This window comes from Myxine glutinosa, chromosome 7 (assembly GCF_964187855.1).
Source record: "Myxine glutinosa chromosome 7, kmMyxGlut1.1, whole genome shotgun sequence".
In the NCBI taxonomy this organism is placed as follows: Eukaryota; Metazoa; Chordata; class Myxini; order Myxiniformes; family Myxinidae; genus Myxine; species Myxine glutinosa.
In genome coordinates, this window is record NC_136267.1 from 172,019,330 (window position 1) to 172,040,121 (window position 20,792).

A 20,792-nucleotide genomic window follows, 5' to 3' on the forward strand; every position below is an offset into this window, starting at 1 on the left:
GTGACCTGATTTGCAAATCCTTTTAAAATTTTAAGTCAATCGGATGAAAATTGAGGATTTTAGAAATCTGGACGATGCTGATTTTTTGGCCTATGTTGACCTCTGAAATAGTTGATTGGATTTAGTGACCTGATTTGCAAATCCTCTTAAAATTTCAAGTCAATTGGATGAAAATTGAGTATTTTAGAAACTAGGCCGATGTTGACCTTTTAGCCTATGTTGACCCCAAAAATACTTGGTGCTTGAATTCAGTAACCAGATATGCAAACCTTTTAAAATTTCAAGTCAATTGGATGAAAATTGAGTATTTTAGAAACTAGGCCGATGTTGACCTTTTAGCCTATGTTGACCCCAAAAATACTTGGTGCTTGAATTCAGTAACCAGATATGCAAACCTTTTAAAATTTTAAGTCAATCGGATGAAAATTGAGGATTTTAGAAATCTGGACGATGCTGATTTTTTGGCCTATGTTGACCTCTGAAATAGTTGATTGGATTTAGTGACCTGATTTGCAAATCCTTTTAAAATTTTAAGTCAATCGGATGAAAATTGAGGATTTTAGAAATCTGGACGATGCTGATTTTTTGGCCTATGTTGACCTCTGAAATAGTTGATTGGATTTAGTGACCTGATTTGCAAATCCTCTTAAAATTTCAAGTCAATTGGATGAAAATTGAGTATTTTAGAAATTTAGCAAAGTTGATGACCTTTGGCATATATTGACCTTTTGGCCCCAAAAACAATAGGCTTCTTGCTTATGACCAACTCCACCATTTGGTGAGGTTTCGTGAAGATCAGTTGAAAATTGTGACCTGCAGGCGACTGACATAGAAACAGAGGGACAGACAGAATAACAACAAACAACAACAACAACATGCATTTTAAGACCATTAAAATGCATCTCTGCCTTCATTTTTCTATAGATTGAGTTGAAACTTTGCATGCATATAGTCCACTTCAAGGCGAAGAACGTTCTTTTCTCCGATTTTAGATTTTTTTCTTTTGCCAATTGGTCTACTGCGTGCCAATTAAAAAAGTGCTGACTCAGCATTTTTTATTTAATTAAGATTGTGATTCCATGAATTTTGTATCGACCTACAAGCCAAACCATTATTCAGATGAAATTGAAACCTTGACCAATTATAGTATGTCACTTAATTGGATGCATATCCTAAATATGACGTCATCGGTCATGTGACATGGCACCCATATTGGATTTAATGCAAACCTTTAAAATGCCTCTCTGCCTTCATTTTTCGTTTGATTGAGTTGAAACTTCGACCACTTATAGTATGTCACGTGATTGGATGCATATCATAAATATGACATCATAGGAAACGTGACATGGTGGCCATATTGGATTTCTTGAAAACCTTTTAAATGCATCTCCGCCTTCATTTTTCGATCAATTTAGTTGAAACTTTGACCACTTATAGTATTGTCACTTGATTGCATATCCTAAATATGACGTCATCGGTCATATGACCTGGTGGCCATATTGGATTTCATGAAAACCTTTAAAATGCATCTCTCTGCCTTCATTTTTCGATTGATTGAGTTGAAACTTTGACCATTTATAGTACGCCATGTGATTAGATACATATCCTAAATATGACGTCATAGGTCACGTGACATGGTGGCCATATTGGATTTTATGCAAGCCTTTAAAATGCATCACTCTCCTCATTTTTCGATTGATTGAGTTGAAACTTTGACCACTTTTAGTACACCATGTGATTGGATACATATCCTAAATATGATGTCATAGGTCATGTGACCTGATGGCCATGTTGAATTTTATGCGAACCTTGAAAATGCACCTCCTCCATTTTTTGATAGATTCAATTCAAACTTTAAACAATCGGATCCAGGCTGCCGTTGTCAATTACTCTGGTGCACGCTTGTCCAATCAGGGTGGGGCGTCTTGGTCCCTGGATAATCACTGTTCGCAGTTTTAATTAGTGTTAATATTGTTTTGTAATAACATTAATATTATGCTATTATCATTACCATTGTTATTACTTTTGTATAGTATTAGTACTGAAGCGTTGTATGAGGGATATGTAACAGCAGTATGTATGCTTTGGGATCGTTTTGAAATGGACAGGATTAAGACATGGATGTGTTTTCTCACCAGAATTGTTTAACATATTTATGCAAGGTCATGTAATGGAGACTCTACATGATGGTGCAACAATAAAAATAAAAATTAAATAACTAGTTGTTTGAGAGTAAATGATTTTCAATGGCCAATACTATTTGCTTTCCATTATTGGTTGTAGCTGAAGTCATTGAGTCATGAAAATGCCGTCCGTTGTGGTGATTGCTCGGTTCACTGTGATCCTTGTGTGGCGTGCCAGCCGGACGTACGGCCACCTTAGAATCCTACGCTTCTATGCTGCAAGACTTGCAGAAATATTACGTGCTGAATGAGCTGAGTCTTCGCCGACAGACATTACCGGCCTCCGGAGAATTAGTCGCAGCACGGTTGTCTTCCAATGGACCTTTCTACCGTGGTCGTGTTTACGATGTAAATCCAGAAGATATGTTTTCTGTTAAGGTAGGCTTTCAAAACTCTTTTTTTTTCCATGACTCTTTTCATGCAAACAAATACTGTTGCCTTCTTGAACCTTCTGCTTTGGAGACAGGTATTGGTTTTTCTATCTTATTGTGGCTTCAAAAGGCAATTGTCAATGAACTTGTGCTTTTTAATTAGTTTTGATTGGGTAGTGATGAACTATTGCATGTTCTCAGGTGGTGGTTTTGTTGTTCTGCCTGAATATCCCCCACTAGCCTGATGAAACACTTTGTCTCTGTCCTTGGTTACAGGTGTTTTTCTTGGATATAGGAAACACTGAATGGCTAAGAGAAGCTGATGTGTTGCAGCTCCTTCCTCAGTTCTTGCATGTACCCTTTCAGGCGGTCGAAGTCTATTTGCATGAATTGGAGCTTGTGCCTGCGGAAAACGTCATACATCTTGCAAGGTTTGTGCTTCTTTTTCATCAGTGTTGCAGTGACTGCTTATTGGTACTATACAGAAGAACTTTATGATCAGTGATCAGTAGAACTTGGGTAGTTTATTTTGGGCACCATTACGGTGGAGCTTAAAAAAATTTTAAAAACTAAATTTTTATTTTTGAAAGTCTTACCCCCTTAATCTGTTCCATATAATATAGAAACACTGTATAAAAAGTTTGAGCACTGAATTATTATGTTTAGGGGTAGCTCAAGGGCCGCAAAGATTATGAAAATTATAAAAATTCAACGAATTACGAGTATATCGGACTATATCTTAATTTATTTTAAACAACACACTTGAACACAGTATTTATTTTTGAACACGTTAATAGTGAATTATTTGTTCAGTTTCTGACAGAGTTCATAGTATCAGTCTGACAATGTCCAGCAAACCCCAAATTTATTATTTTCATGGCATCCCGGACAGTGTATGTTTTCTGCTATCAGGGTACATTCTGCGATGGTCCTCGACAACTTGCAGCAGGAATTGCAGCTGAGTTTCATCGCGGGTTATCAACCCACTGTACTCCTGAATGAGTGCCACTCCATGTTCAGCGTAGTCATTGACAACTTTTAGAGAGTTGACTGTTTCTGCAGCCTGCTTGTAGTCGTCTCTGTCATCCCACAAGTCCGGATCAACCGCGAGAAATCCATCTGGAAGTTCCATCATTCGCAGAAGTTTCATTGACCTTGCTGTGACGAAATCTTCCAAGTTCTTGTCCTTGAATGAATCAAGAGCAACAGTGATTCGCTTGGAATGATCCTGATCTTGGTCTTCTTCATTCTTCATGGCACTCACCATCAGTCTCTTGGTTGCCGAACTGACCCGACTGTCGAAGAAAGCCAAGCTAACAAGTTCCTGTGACAAGTACCACACGTGATTGGAAAACGTGCGTGATGTTGACTTCGAGATGGCTGGATGGATTGATGAGTATTCAAGCAGTGACTTCAGCAGCAGCAGGTCATTGCAAGGAGCACCTGATGCTTGAGGTGCAGAGATCCAGGCTGTCAGGTAGACACGTACTGTGAATACACACACATCACGTAATCCTCTCTTTTCTGCAGGAGTCAGTTTGAATTGAGCCTTGAACATCCAGATCTTGAGACAGTATATTACTTTGGACATCCAGCGGGTGTGGTGCATTGCTCCGGGTGACATGAATCGCACTCCTCTGGCAGGAGCAGCACCGAGAAAGGCAATCACAAGTTCCAAGAATTCTTTATAATCATCTCTCGGCTGACTCTGTTCAAGATGCTTGTTGGCATAATCGATAGTGCCTTGCTTTATGTCTTCCACTAGACTTGCCACGTCATCAGCTGCAATCCCTGGTTCATACTTGGCCGTGTCTATGAATCCCCAGTATTCCTGGAAGCGTTTGAAGAGTGGAACCTCGGGAGAAGATTTGGCTCCCAATCCCATACACACTTGGAACACTGCACCAATTATCAATTCCATAATGTGATGCCTGCAAGCTTGTGACAAGAGCTCCTTCTCAAGCTTCTGCTCTAGGAGGACACCGGCACCAGCGATCCGACCAGTGTTTGAGCTGGTCGTGTCAAAACACATAGCTCGGATGCTGTCGGCTACGCCCCAGTCTTCAATGGCTCCAAAGACAGCAGCAGCCTGAGCCTCGCCTGTTCCAGATGGAAGCTTGGCAACTGTGAGTAGCTGAGAAACTCCTTTCCCTGAAACCAATACTGGCAGGCGATCAACCTTCTCTTTTCCAATTAGATTTCACTCAGGCCAACTGGCACGGTCTTCAAGCAGCCATCAATCATCTGGACTGGTCTCCCATTTCTACCGCCTCTGACATCAACTCATCCTGGGAGTTCTTCCGAGGTGAATTGCTCTCTCTCATGCACAGATTTATCCCATCTCGTCTTCAGTTGTCTTACCCTTCCTCCCGTCCACGGTACACGGAATCTTGTGGTGAGGCTGTTGCCCAGAAACAACTTGCCTTCGTCTCCTGGAAAGCAAATCCAACGGAAGGAAATCTCATTTCCTTTCACAAAGCCCGAAACAAGTGTGTGTCCACCCTCAGGAGAGCCAGGAAACAATATCTCTCCGTTCTCAAGACCGAACTCTCTTATCTGTCTCCCTCTTCCAAATCCTGGTGGCGTCTGGTCAAATCCGTTTCTGGTGTTTGTTCCCCCTCCATCCCCTCCCTTACCTCAAACGGCTACACAGCTGACTCCGCACGTGAAAAAGCTGAATGCCTCAACTCTGTGTTTGCCTCTAAATCCTGTGTCCCAAACCCATCCCTCTCTGTACCCACCATACCCAGTCGTACCCTGCTGCTCCTGGACTCCGTGTCCTTTCCTCCTGACAAGGTGGAAAAGTTTCTGTCAACCCTCGACTCTGATTCTGCAACTGGACCCGACGGCATCAGCCCACGGGTCCTAAAATCCTGCTCTGCTGCTCTATCTCACCCTCTCTCTGTTCTCTTCACCCTCTCTTTTGCTCAAGGTCAACTGCCATCTGCTTGGAAATCAGCCAACATCACCGCTTTGCACAAAAAAGGTGCAAAAACAGATCCTAGCAACTACAGACCAATCAGCCTTCTCCCAATTATCAGCAAAGTCATGGAATCCATCATTGCTTCGGATATGAAATCTTTCCTCTTCTCCAATGGCTTGATCTCTGATCATCAATTTGGTTTCAGACCAGGTCACTCTACTCTGGACATGCTGCTTCTGCTGTCTCAACAATGGATGGAGGTCCTCAATGCCAAACAGGAAATTAGAGCTGTCTCCCTCGACATATCACGTGCCTTCGACACGGTCTGGCACCCCGCTCTGCTCACCAAACTCTCCTCCTTTGGTATCCATGGAAATCTCCACGCATGGCTGGCGGACTTCCTCTCTAGTCGTCGTCAACGTGTGGCCCTGAATGGGTTTCTCTCATCTCCTCTTCCTGTTCAGGCTGGAGTTCCCCAAGGCAGTGTTCTGGGCCCCGTGCTTTTTCTGGTCTTCATCAATGATCTCTCTGACTCTCTCGAAAATCCTCTCTATCTCTTTGCTGATGACTCCACTCTCTGCCGCTCCATTCCTCTTCCCTCAGATCGGCAGTCTGCTGCCTCCTCACTCTCTGAAGACCTGGACAAAATCACAGACTGGTCAAACAAGTGGAACATGTCTTTCAATCCTGACAAATCTCACACTCTTACTATGTCTCTCCGAAAAGATCGACTGGACAACCCTCCCATCTACTTTCTCAACAATCCTCTCCAAGAAGTTCTGTCGCTCAAGATTTTGGGTCTCACTATCTGCCATGATCTTTCTTGGGAAAACCACATTTCCAAGCTGGCCTCCAAAGCCAGTCGCCGACTGGGCATCCTCCGTCGTGCGAAGTCCTTCCTCGGCACACCTGAGCTCCTCACCACATACAAGGCTTTCATCCGCAGCTCAATGGAATACTGTTCTCCCCTATGGGCCGGTGCTCCTGCCTCACACCTAGCTCGGCTTCACGCTGTTGAAACCAAAGCTTTCAGAATTATTGGAATCTCCCGCGATGAAGCTATCTCTGAGGGCCTTTCACTCACTCACCGCAGGCAGGTAGGTGGTCTTTCTGTCTTCTACCGACTCCTCTCCGGCCTTGCACCCCCAGCTCTCTCTGTGCTCTGTCCCCCAAATATTCCTACAGGTCGCACAAGATCTGCCAGCAACCCTCTGATGGTTAAACTGCCGAAATCTCGGCTCTCTGCTCACCTTCACTCTTTCATTCCTCTTTTCTCCCGCCTCTGGAACAAACTCCCTCACTCCCTTCAATCCCACTCCTCCCTCCAGGTCTTTAAAACAGCTGTTCACCACCATCTCTTATCTTCCCCCATCCAAAACCTTGATCTTTTCTACCCCCGCTAATTCACCCCAGTTCCACCTTGTTTGAAATTCCAACTTCTTTCCTGGAAGTCCTGGCAGTGTCCATATGTTTTATACCTCTCCCACCGCCCCCTTCCCACGCCCCCCCCCCCCCCCCCCCCAAAGCCCTCGCCCTCTCTCAGATCTCTCGATGTCTCCATGTCTCTCCGTCCCTGCTCTCAAATGTTGTGTTTGTGTCCTTCCCCCTCTCTCCCCATCTTGTCTACCGTCTACCGCTCCCTATGTTATATGTTTTATATGTCGGTTTGTCTTTCTGTGTGATTAATGTTCGCTCTTTCACGAGCCTCGACCTTGTATACAAAAAAAAAAAAAAAAAAAAAAAAATCAAGGGTCAGTTTGCTGTCCCAGCGAACAACAAGGGGAACGTTACCCTGAAACTCCGCCTTTATATTTGCAGATCTCTGGACTCGGTGTTGTACTCTTTGTCGGCGAATTGAGTCTCTGTTAAGAGCAAGTTCATCAATGTTCTGTCCCAAGCTTTTGGCAGCTTCTGCTATAACAAAAACGGCTTTGCGGTCTGACACTTTTGTGCGATCTAGAGCGGCTGCGAGTTCTTCAGTAACGACAGTTTTTCACCCCCTCTTTCTTTTTCGTGTCTCAAATGTGATGCCTCCAGCAGCTCCCTCACTTGCATTGTCCCCAGTTTCCATATTTTCACTATCTTCTGCTGAGCTGTTTTCAGATTCAGAACCAGATGAAATCAGTTCAGCTGTAGAAGCTGCTAACTGTTTCATTTGCTCCATTCGCTGTCGCCTGGCAAGCATTTCCTCCTCTCTTTTGGACGCCGTTTTCTCCTTCGCAGCAAGCTTTACATCTACTCCAGCCAGCGACCCCCTTCTTCCCTTTTCTCACTGGGCTAACAAGAAATCCTTGTCTTCTTGTAATACTGACGTATTGGTCAGAGCATCAGCGTGAGCGACATCAAAAAGGTCTTCAAGCCTGGAAACAAAAGCCGACTCTCTCGTGAGTTGAGTTGGTGACGTTCGCGCTTTGTTCTTTTTCAGAAGACGCCATTCTTCAAATGTCTGCTCAAGCTTGGTTTGGCAGTTTTGATGAGCTCTCATCGGGATTCTAGCTTTCTTCCAAAAGTTAGCTATTTCCGTGATGGTAACATCCGACGATTGTCTTACGGTCTCCTTCAGATCGAGATGGTGATGTAGGAAGAATCCAAGAGCCATACGCAATGATGGCAACTTGCTGCCACTTAATTCAGTCACAGAGTCGCCAAGGAGATACAACTTGGTTTGAGATCTTGTTGCTTTTTCCACAGATGACATTTTCAATCAGATATGAATCTGAAAGAAATAGAACATAGCATTAAGAAATTAAGAATCAAGAAAATTCAAACAGTTCTATTAATAACTGAGCAGTGAGCACAATGCCTCAAGCAATTACACAAACATACTGCTGCAACAGTGTTGCAGCTGTTGCTTAGTCAGTCCATTGAGTCCAAACAGTAAACAAGTCTGAACATGTCTGGAATATAAATTCATGGAAAATTTGCATTATCAATTTATCAGCAAAACAATGGGATTCGGATGATTGGTTGGATAATAGATATGAACCAGTTGAACCACAATGATTATGCTTCTATAATCTGTGATAATATTATACCATGTTTATACACCCATTGTGTCTGTGATTCTCTGCAAAGCCTGTGATAACTTCGTTTTTATTTTCAAATAGTGTTCTGTGATACACCTATGTACAGTGTTTACTTTTAGATACTATGGTGATAAGCGTTCCCAGGTCAGGTCAGCGCTACATCTCATTTTAGCATTTATTGTCTAGCAGACTCTAGCTCAACGAACATTTTACTCTTTTATTATAACAGATATTGTGTATGTACAATGTACATATTACTACTGTAATTATTTATTTAATGGAGCACAGAGTTTTATAACTTAAAGGTTTTATCTGTGTTCCCAGTAATTAATTTTACCACAATGATTGCATGTTGTGTGTATGATGATAGGAGAGAGTGTCAATTTACTTAGTAGTTAAAATTGGGTTCTTAATTTATCAACAGAATTAATCTATTATCAGTAGTATGCGAAATAAAAGGGCGGCCGCAGCTTTGGGGTATCAGAAATTTTACCATCATTGAGCTACCCCTAAATATTGTTCAATTGTGCTCATATTTTGCCTGAATTTTTATTTCATATATAGGAACAAATTGAGAGGGTAGGAAGATCATATTTCAAAAGTTCAAAATAAGCTCCACCCTGGGCACCATTCATTAGCAGTACAAGTACATCGGGAAGTTGGACTGGACGCAGGAGGAGGCCCTTGGGCCCAGGAAGCTTGCACATCTACACAACAGCAATTCAATCCAACATTTAATTAATTTAAATTCAATCAGGGAAGGGGTATGATGGGTGGTTGGGTGGAGGATTGGGGATAAAAAAACAGTGGGGCAAGCACAGACATCACGGAGATGCATGTAATATGACAATATCTTTAAAAATTCGATATAATTAATTTTTTGGGGTGGGGATAGTATGGTCGTTTTAAGTCAAAATCATGGGCTACCGGGAAAAAAATTGTTACCTAAGCATATATGGTATCAATCAAAGCGTATTTTTGTGCTCTTTAACATGTTGAAAACTCTTCCATCCTCCTTGGGGAAAAAAAGTTATAGTCGTTTCAGTGAAGGACCCTTTTTCAGTCAAATTTCAATGGCTTCCCATGTCAGAAACCACAGACACGATATAAGTGATGGATCCGTGACTTAGGACTCAAGACTCATGATTGAGAGAAGGAACAACTGAGATATTTATTTGATTCATCAAACACACAAGCTTGTGGAAAGCAAAATGCTTAAAACTGAGGCCCACAAGGACCAGGATTCCAACATGATGCTCTAAAATAATTCGGTCAAGCCTTTCATTTTATAAAGGGAATATTGGGGTGTGGTTTTAGCTCTCGAGACAAAGGAAAGACAGAGTGGTCTCCAAGGTCATTAAAGGGTCAAACAACATGTTGACTACTTTCTAGAAACCTGATTTTTGGGGGAGTTCAGCAAGTCGTAAAAATGTCAAACATGAAAGTGATATAACGCAGTCCTTTAAGGGGGACTGGGAAAGATAGGTTGGTCTTCACAGAGGGATTATATCATCAGGGTCTGGATTTACAAAGCATATAACTTTTTATAACAAGTTTCCAAAGAACATGAAAGTATTATGAGTATACAGAAATCAATCAAAAACAGAACATTTTCTTGTTTATACTTGGTAATAGGTCAAACGATAATAGAACACAAGTGGGGAGGAGGGGGGGGGGGGTCTGAACCCCCACATAAGCATACATGATTTGTGCCTAGATGCATTATCAAAGTTCTTTAATCCAACGCCTTTCATATATTTTAACAGTAGGTCATGTGACTTAATTTAATTAGCGTATTTACTAAAATGTTTATTTTAAACTTTGGGTTTATTTAATGTTTTTTGGTGGATTTTGATATTTATTCCATCAATTGATTAATATATTACGGTAGTTTTATTATTCCAGTCCTTGAATATGTCAAACAACCCTTGAAGGATCGAGATCATTGGTTCAAAATATCCGGTTTTGTGACCGCGATTTCGGTTATTTCTTGTAAACAAACATTCTTGACAACAGTTCGTGCATGCGTGAAATATTTCCGAACGACGTATGTGACACGAAGTTGTTCACCTGCAGCTTATTAGTTAGTGAATAGTGCAATTAACTTCACGTACAGCGGGCGGGGAATTCCAGCGGGCTTTCGAATGGTCGAGGTAAATGCTTTATGTAGGGGTGGCCTAAGCTACGTAGAGTTAGGGTTTTTATCATTGTCAGCGGCGGGGATTCTAGTGGTTGTAGGGGGCGTGCCCCCTACGAAAATCCCACTCGGTTGTTTCAGACTGAGTCGGTCAATTCGCGGCAACCTAAGAAGAGAAGTGAATGAAGAATCTTGGAAATGGTTACAGACAAAATATGAAAAAACGACATTATCATGTATACCAGTCCCAAATGTCTATAAGGCGAGCCGATATATTTGCTGCCGTCAAATTCCGCGCTATACAGGGTTGATTAAAACTATATATATTTTGTACAATTTGTCTTCCATATAATCGATTAAATAAGCCCCACAAATGTGTTCACCGGGGCCCCTCGGCAGCCCCGGGCCCCCAGCCCATTGATAGTAATATTTTAAAGCTGCATATTTTTATCAACGATTCATATTTTTCTATATATTCTATAGTAAGTCCTGTTAAGTGTTTTTGATGTGGTTTTAGATGTATTTTATACGCAATTTTAAATTAAGTTTTTATGCCAATGGAAGATGAATTTCCTTGTTGTTTTATATTAGCGAGAAGGACAATAAAAGTTTCTTGTATCTTGTATCTTGTAAGTCAGTCAATTCAGTGGGTAGCCACCCCTTAAAAAATATTGAATCTCTGCCACTGATCATTGTTACACATCTTGCACACATTGAGTGAATTTTTTTTTTTTTTTTTTTTTTTGTATACAGAGTCGAGGCTCGTGAAAGAGCTAACATTTATCAAACAAACAAATCAAACAAACAAGCAAACAAAGTATATAAAAAGGGGAGCGGTCGACAAGATGGGGAGAGAAGGGGAGGAAGCACACAAACACAACATTTGAGAGCAGGGACATCGGGAGATGTGTGGGAGGGAGAGGGCCTGGGGGGAGGCAGGATAGGTATAAAACGCAAGGACACCAAGGACTTCCAGGAAAGAAGACAAAAGTCACCTCAACAAAGTGGATTTGGGGTGAAATTAGCGGGGGTAGAAAAGATCAAGGTTTTGGATTGGGGAAGATAAGAGATGGTGGTGAACAGCCGTTTTAAAGACCTGGAGGGAGGAGTGGGATTGAAGAGAGTGAGGGAGTTTGTTCCAGAGGTGGGAGAAAAGAGGAATGAAGGAGTGAAGGTGAGCAGAGAGTCTTGATTTTGGCAGTTTAACCATAAGAGGGTTGCAGGCAGATCTTGTGCGACCTGAAGGAATATTTGGGGGACAGAGCCCAGAGAGAGCTGGGGGAGCAAGGCCGGAGAAGAGTCGGTAGAAGACGGAAAGACCACCAACCTGCCTGCGGTGAGTAAGTGAAAGGCCCTTGGACATAGCGTCATCGCGGGAGATTCCAATGATTCTGAACGCTTTGGTTTCAACAGCGTGAAGACGAGATAGGTGTGAGGCAAGAGCAACAGCCCAAAGGGGAGAGCAGTATTCCATTGAGCTGCGGATGAAAGCCTTGTATGTGGTGAGGAGCTCAGGTGTGCCAAGGAAGGACGTCGCACGACGGAGGATGTCCAGTCGGCGACTGGCTTTGGAGGCCAGCTTGGAAATGTGGTTTTCCCAGGAAAGATCATGGCAGATAGTGAGACCCAAAAGCTTGAGTGACAGAACTTCTTGGAGAGCATTATTCAGAAAGTAGATGGGAGGGTTGTCCAGTCGGTCTTTTCAGAGCGACATCGTAAGAGTGTGAGATTTGTCAGGATTGAAAGACATGTTCCACTTGTTTGCCCAGTCTGTGATTTTGTCCAGGTCTGCAGAGAGTGAGTAGGCTGCAGACTGCCGATCTGAGGGATGAGGAATGGAGCGGCCGAGAGTGGAGTCATCAGCAAAGAGATAGAGAGGATTTTCAAGAGAGTCAGAGAGATCATTGATGAAGACCAGAAAAAGCACAGGGCCCAGAAACTGCCTTGGGGAACTCCAGCCTGAACAGGAAGAGGAGATGAGAGAAACCCATTCAGGGCCACACGTTGACTACGACGAGAGAGGAAGTCCGCCAGCCATGCGTGGAGATTTCCATGGATACCAAAGGAGGAGAGTTTGGTGAGCAGAGCGGGGTGCCAGACCGTATCGAAGGCACGTGATATGTCGAGCGAGACAGCTCTAATTTCCTGTTTGGCATTGAGGACCTCCATCCATTGTTGAGACAGCAGAAGCAGCATGTCCAGAGTAGAGTGACCTGGTCTGAAACCAAATTGATGATCAGAGATCAAGCCATTGGAGAAGAGGAAAGATTTCATATCCAAAGCAATGATGGATTCCATGACTTTGCTGATAATTGGGAGAAGGCTGATTGGTCTGTAGTTGCTAGGACCTGTTTTTGCACCTTTTTTGTGCAAAGCGGTGATGTTGGCTGATTTCCAAGCAGATGGCAGTTGACCTTGAGCAAAAGAGAGGGTGAAGAGAACAGAGAGATTGAGTGAAAGACCGGAAGAACAGGATTTTAGGACCCGTGGGCTGATGCCGTCAGGTCCAGTTGCAGAATCAGAGTCGAGGGTTGACAGAAACTTTTCCACCTTGTCAGGAGGAAAGGACACGGAGTCCAGGAGCAGCTGGGTACGACTGGGTACGGTGGGTACCGAGAGGGATGGGTTTGGGACACAAGATTTGGAGGCAAACACAGAGTTGAGGCATTCAGCTTTTTCACGTGCGGAGTCAGCTGTGTAGCCGTTTGAGGTAAGGGAGGGGATGGAGGGGGAACAAACACCAGAAACAGATTTGACCAGAGGCCACCAGGATTTGGAAGAGGGAGACAGATAAGAGAGTTCGGTCTTGAGAACGGAGAGATATTGTTTCCTGGCTCTCCTGAGGGTGGACACACACACTTGTTTCGGGCTTTGTGAAAGGAAATGAGATTTCCTTCTGTTGGATTTGCTTTCCAGGAGACGAAGGCAAGTTGTTTCTGGGCAACAGCCTCACCACAAGAATCCGTGTACCATGGACGGGAGTAAGGGTATGACAACTGAAGACGAGATGGGATAAATCTGTGCATGAGAGAGAGCAATTTACTTTGGAAGAATTCCCAGGATGAGTTGATGTCAGAGGTGGTAGAGATGGGAGACCAGTCCAGATGATTGATGGCTGCTTGAAGACCGTGCCAGTTGGCCTGAGTGAAATTCCAGACTCGTCAACGCTGAGCAGGCTCCCTGAGAATGGTCAGAGAGATGTCCACTTTAACAAGCACATGATCAGATGAGCCGATTGGAGCAGAAGAAGAGCAGCAGACATTTTCAGGGAAGTTGGTCATAACCAAGTCCAGAAGAGAAGATGCTCCGTTGACTGAGATCCGGGTCGGGAAATTGACAGATTGTGTCAGTTCCAGTGAGTCGCAGAAGTCCTTTGCTGAGGAGCCATGGCTGGTGAGAGAGGTACCCACACCCAGCCCACTGGCATGGTGACAATTGAAATCACCACATATGAGGAGGAGAGAGTTGGGATGAGTAGACAAAAGTTGGTCCATATTATCAGACAGCGAGATGTAGATGGAGTCATCACTGTTTGGTGGACGGTACAACACACATATGAACAAGAGGTGGGAGCGAAGGGGAAGCCATAGCCAGAGGTATTCCTGGGGGTGAGGTGGAGAGAGTGCAGTGCAGGGCGAGTGAGGAATAGAGTTTTTGATAAAGATAGCAACCCCACCTCCAGGACGAGGCTCAGGTCTATCATACCGGAGGAGGGAGTAACCCGGGAGAGATACTAAGGAATCAAAGATATGAAGGAGGAAAGTTTCTGTAAAGCAGATCACGTCTGGTTTGATAGAAGCAACCTGTATGGAGAGATCAGTTGAGTTTGAACGAAGGCCCCGGATGTTTGAGGTCCATACCGTTAATGAAGAGGAAGGGGGAGCATCGGATACAGAACAGGGGGGAGGAGGGGTAGGGTAAGACGTGGAAGAGGTGGAAGAGGTAGGGAGAGCTGTTGAAGGTGTGTCAGAGATTTCAGAATAGCTCGGAGAAAGGGAAGGATGGGGCGGACAAAAGGTTTGATGGTGATTGGGTGAGGCACAATGAGGTGTTATTTGAGGAGGGGGAAGAGCGAGGCAGAAGGTTGGGGGAGATGGAGGTGAGAGTTGGAAGGGGGAAGAAGCGGGGAGGACGCTTTGAGGAGGGGGAGTGAGAGGGGGGAAATTGAGAAGAAATGAGGGTGGGTGGATTTGAAGGGGAGGGGGGAGTTTAGGAGGGAAGGGGCGAGGGGGAGTCTTGGAGGGGAGGGGGGAGTCTAGAAGGGGAGGGGTGAGGTGGAGTCTTGGAGGGAGGGGTGTGGGGAAGATTTGGATGGGAGGGGCAAGGGGGGAGATTTGAAAGGGATGGGTGATGGGGAGGATTAGGAGGGGAGTGGCAAGGGGGAGGATTTGGAGGGGAGGTGTGATGGGGAAGATTTGGATGGGAGGGGTTATGGGGAAGATTTGGAGGGGAGGGGTGAGATTGGATTTTAGAAAGTGTACGATTAATGGGAAACGAACATTTATTGCAAAATGAGTTTCTTGTGATCTTCGAGTCAAAAATACGTTTAAGGACGCTGGAGGGAGGATGGAGTGCAGGAGAGTTTAGGGAATGTAGAAAAGAGGCACTGAAAGAGATGGAATTTTTTTTTGGTATGGATAGATTTGGTGAGCAAGTCGAAAGCAGCCTTTTAAAGAAGAAGAAAAAAAAGGTGTTATAATATACGACGGAATACAGAACTTGAGGGGAAAGTGTAAACATTTTAAGGTTAATAACAGTGAAAACTATCTGGGGAAATGGGTGAGAAACACGTGGTCGAAGAACGAACGAACGAATAAGAACGAATGAGAACAAAGAATAAGAACAGAGAAGGAAATGGTTTTTTTTGTTATTTTTAAAGTTGATTTTAAACAAGGAAGTAGGCTATGGGGTGAAAAGGCTGGGAAAAGCAGAGAACGAAAGTTATTGGAGCACAAACGATGGACCGCTGAGAGGAAAACAAAGCCTCAAGGTTGGACACTGTACAAGGCCTCAAAAGACGCGACACAAATTAACACGATTTTCTATACAGGTATGAAAGATTTGCACCGAAAATCTTCCTCGGGACACACGATACGTACAACACCATAAAATAAATAGTTATAACGAAAATACAAATGGGAACAATTACTTAATTTCGATGGAGAGCGTAGACAGCTGCGAATAAACCGAATTTTAACCGAAACCGAAACCGAACTGAATAAACCAAAATGCGAATAAAATTTTAACTAGGCTATCCCTTTTTACAAACCTCTACTAAGTAAAATGTTTTCAGTCGGGGGTCTGATGAAGATAGGGGGGAATTCACTTTCGAGGACAAAAGTGAGGAAGCTTCCAGTGACGCTGACTCGGAATGTCACGAGGAGTTTGGCATCACTTTGGATGAACCTGACTGCGATTTAGAGGAGTCCACCAAGAGGCTGAATGAGACTGGAGTAGAAGAGCTATGTTGGTACTACGAACAGCTTAGAAATCACGAAATCGATGTTGAGAGTATTGGCGAGTCACCTGCCCTCCTGAAGCTGAAAGACATCATGGAAGCCATTAAGTGTGAGCAAAAGAAGTGTTCAAGAACGGCAAAATTGTGGCTAACTTACATGGAGTACATCGACACTTTAAAGCTGTTCATTCGTGCAGAGAGGACTGGTCGTTGGAATATGCATATCATCGCAGTTAGTCGTATGCTGAACCTATTTGCTGCCACTGGCCACTTCAACTATGCCAAAAGTGCTTGCCTGTATCTCCAGTGGATGTTAGAGCTGCCTTCTAGCCACCCCTGGTTTTATGCACAATTTTCAGAGCATGGGTATCACACAGTGCGCCGCAGCGATCGGTTTTGGGCCGGCTTGTGGACAGATCTCACAATTGAGCAAGTAATGATGCGATCTATAAAGAGCCGACGAGGGATCACAGACACGGTGAGATTATTATGGATATACAGTATGCATAAGTGTGCCGAGGTACACGAGGCCATGACCGATGTCACAGGACTTGTCCACAGAACCAGTAAGCAGCATGTGGAGCTGGGGGGCACCCGCTGTAATCGTGATTTTGAGGATTTTAACAGAATCTTAAACTGGCTTGCTCAGCATGATCCCTTTGATGTTCAGAAGCACGAATTGAGATCGCTGTCATCAGGGTTAACTGCTACCGATGGTGACAGTGTCAATTGTGACGAGGTCGAAGAAGTTGGTTTGTCGCTCCAAGAAGAACTTGATAATGTCAAGGTTCACGAAGCATCGATGAAACGCAGTCAGAACGTCCGCACTTTGATTCATTTGAAAAAAGGAATCAAGATCAATCAGCAGACGGTGCATGTTGATCCACTTATTCTGTTTTCAAGACTGCTGGTCCTTCTAAAACGATGCGAAGACACAGCACCCTACATTCAGTACGAGCTTACTCCGTTCCCGACATCTCTGTTCAAAGACTTTGCCATGCGTAAGCCGAATAAGGCCGTTTTGGCCAACAGATTGACTAGTGGCTTAAGCATGGTGAGAGCATTACAAAACACGACGTATGTTTTAGATGGAGGGGCCTTGCTTCATCGAGTGCGATGGCTGGCTGGAAAGATGTGTACAAAGAAGTGATCATGCAGTACCTTTTGTATGGCCGTTCCAAGTATGGCATATGTAGCATCGTTTTTGACGGTTATGAAAGTGGACCCTCAGTGAAAGACCACGAGCACCAGAGAAGGGCTGGAAAAGCTTCAGCAGATGTTCAGATCAGCGAAGAAATGCACGCTCACAGAAATCAACAGCTCTTTCTCGCGAACGAAAAAAACAAGACCCAGTTCATCAATTTACTCAGCCACTATCTCAGGTTGGACGGTCATGAAGTGGTTCAGAGTGAGAGCGATGCTGATACCCAGATCGTTTCTGCAGCCCTTGACCTAGCTTCAGCTGGCCAGCATGCCACAGTGGTAGCTGATGACACTGACTTCCTTGTCCTTCTGGAACACAGACATGGCTGATATTCACTTACGATCAGAACCCAGGAAAGCACAGAAGAGACCTTTGAAGCTCATTAATATCAAATAATCTGTAGGACACTTAGAGCAGACTGTTCTTCATCACCTTCTAGTAATTCACGCATGGGGTGGCTGCGATACAACCTCTGCTGTTTTTGGTCACGGAAAATGCAGGATCCTCAAGCTTGTCCAGAATTCGCAAGAAGTGCGACAATGGTGTGCAGTAGTTGCGCAGGAGGATGCGACCCAGGATGCTTTCGGAGAAGCCGTCGCACGGATTTTCATCAAGATGTATGGCGGAAAGCCAGACGACTCATTGACCAAATTACGACATGCTCGCTACAGGGAGCTTGCAGCAACAACCTCTTCCACGATGTGACCAGAGCGACTTCCCCCAACGGAACGAGCTGCATTCCAACATAGCCTCAGAGTGCATCTGCAGGTTATGATATGGAAAAGTCTGAATGTATCTCAAATAGAACCGTGTGAATGGGGGTGGATGGTGGAGAATGGTAGATTGGCGCCTGTCATGACCGACATGGAACCTGCCCCCGATGATCTTCTGAAGTATGTGCGCTGCAAATATAAGGCATCGTCACGAAATGCCTGCAGCACCAATCTTTGTTCCTGTCGGAAAAGTGGGCTCAGTTGTGTAACTGCTTGTCGTGACTGTCGAGGTGAAGAGTGTCAGAATGCTGCTCCAGTGCAACCGGAAGAAGACGAAATGCCTGCGGACGCGAACATCTTTGAGATACTACTTTAGATTTATTTCCTACATAGTACATATGATTTACATCTGCCATAGAAAGTAAGCCATTCCAGTTTGTTCCCTGTTATTTTTTTATAATGTTGCTTGGTAATGGCCTGACTATACGCCAGACGCGTAATATTTTTTTCCCATGATGGTACAGGGCAATTATACTATACTATATTTTAATGACAATTGCCCTGTACCATCATGGGGAAAAAATTCGCACCCCGGACACAAGGCTGTTACCATGCTGGATAAATCGTGCTGTAAAAAGTTTTCCCCAAAGAGGATCACAGAGGAGTTTTCACCATCTTGTGGAGCATAAAATTGCGCTTCTTTTGATGCCATATATGCTTTGGTAACAATTTTTTCCCGGTACATCAATCAAACGACCAGACTAGGAGGAAACATGGGGAACATTGTTGTAATTTGGTTGTGAACATGGTTGTAAGTTGAGGAATTTACAAACACAGACAGCACATTGAACATTTGATGAGACAGAATGTTTGGGAGGTTATTTCTGTCTGATAGGTTGCATTCCTGGTTCTGCAATACCTGCTCGAGGGTACCGTTGGAGTCTGTGTGCTTACCAGCTTGCCGCCATAAAGCTAGAGAACCAAACTCGGGTGTGGCATCCCGGGTGGATGCTTGTATAATCTCGGGTGGCTGCTTGTATAACCTGGCATATAATCTCGGGTCTCCTTCTATGACAGTTCGCGACTGGAGCCGTGCCAAGCACGGGATTCTGGGGGACCTTTCCAAGGTCACTAGTTTGCCCTGTTAGTGCTATCTGGAATGCTCTTACCTCCTTACCATTTTTTTCTGTCGTGATGTATTCCCGGGATAATCTGTGTACCAGCGACATCACAACAATGGCGTCGCCTTTCTCATCACACTCAGCAGGGCATTTCCTCGAGGAATTTCTTCCTCCCCATTGTTGCCAACCGATTGGGATTGTCTGCCTTTTAAATGCCGAGTGTGAAGCAAGGAAGCAGCACATGCCCTTTTTCAAGTTATCAGTTTGACTCGGCCGGGGTTTTCTTACAGACTCAAAACGGATGCTTCTAACCATTTCACCACCGAGTCTTTGCTGATGACTCCACCCTCCACTCATCCAAAAGTTAAAAATTCCACTTCAAATCCTACCAGTCCCTTGCTGCTGATGCCTCTCAACTGTTGCTTCCATCAGTCGTGATCTCAATCTCATCCTCCAATGGGGCTCTGACAACCTAGTCTCTTTAATTCAGTCCATGACTGAAATCCTCCTTATATCCAGCAATGTCAACATAGCCACCTCTTCTTTTCTCATGCCCTGCTCTCAACTTCAGCAGTCCTCCATTAGTATGTATGGTTTCACCATCTCCAGCAATCTCTCTTGGCAGCCTTACATCCTCAAAACTGTATCACCAAATCTGCCACCAAGAAACTTGGTTTCCTTTTCAGAGCTCACAAATACTTCATTTCCCATCCACTTCTCACCCTCAACAAATCCCAAGTGAACCAGTAATGGAATGTTGGAACTCCCATGTCTTGGGCGGCACTGCTATCTGTCATTGGTAATCTGGATCGCATCCAAGCCAAGGCTGTTCTCTGTTCGTTTGTAACATCAGTCAGCTTCTACTCATCACCTTTTTAATCTTATTACACACTTTTATTTAACTTCATCTGAACGTTGTTTGTTTGTCCCGTTTCAAATCTTCGAGCCGTTCGTTTTTTAGGTTCCATACGTCCGAGAGAGCTGAAATTTGGCCCACGGTCCTCTTTTCTGGTACATTTTAATCCATCAAAATGTAACTTAAAAAAAAAAAAAATTTAAACGATTTAAAAAAAGAGGTTTTCAACTTTCTTTTTTTTTAAATAAAAGTGTGTAGCCTTAAAACATGTTTTTTCGTTTACTTGTTTTGGATACTAAGTTGAGGCTCGCATAGGAGCTAACACATAGAACATGTAACAAAGGAAGCAAGAGACAAGAGGGGGCAATAGAGGCAAGCACAACAACACCAGGGAATAGGGACATCAGGAGAGCTGTGGAAGGGAGAGGGCTGGGGTGTGGTACATGAGATAAGCAAGGTGGACACTACAAGGACTTTCAGGAAAGAAAACAGGGAATTTGAAGGGGGGTGGGTTTGGGGTGCATTAATGGGGGTAGAAAAGATTATGGTTTTGGATGGGGGAGATATGAGATGGTGGTGAACAGCTGTTTTGAAGACCTCAAAAGAAGAGTAGGATTGAAGAGAGTGTGGGAGATTGTTCCAGAAGCAGGGAAAAATAGGAATGAAACGGTGAAGGTGAGCACGTTCAAATTGAAAAATAACGCTCTTTTACACTCTAAATTTTATTTAGTTTTTTTCCTTGAGGTGAGTGTCGGTACTAATCCTCATCTCCTGATCACCAAGTGCCACGTCTGAAGCTC

The 20,792-nt window shown here is 44.0% G+C and overlaps 1 protein-coding gene across 1 annotated transcript in view; it reads left to right on the forward strand.

The window, feature by feature from the left end:
• LOC137431839 (uncharacterized) overlaps positions 1-20,792 on the forward strand; it is a 327,221-nt gene that overhangs the window by 303,667 nt on the left and 2,762 nt on the right. The window contains exons 22-23 of the mRNA XM_078782560.1: positions 2,362-2,561; positions 2,831-2,985. Coding sequence (XP_078638686.1) covers positions 2,362-2,561; positions 2,831-2,985 — 355 coding nt within the window. The remainder of the gene's footprint in view (positions 1-2,361; positions 2,562-2,830; positions 2,986-20,792) is intronic.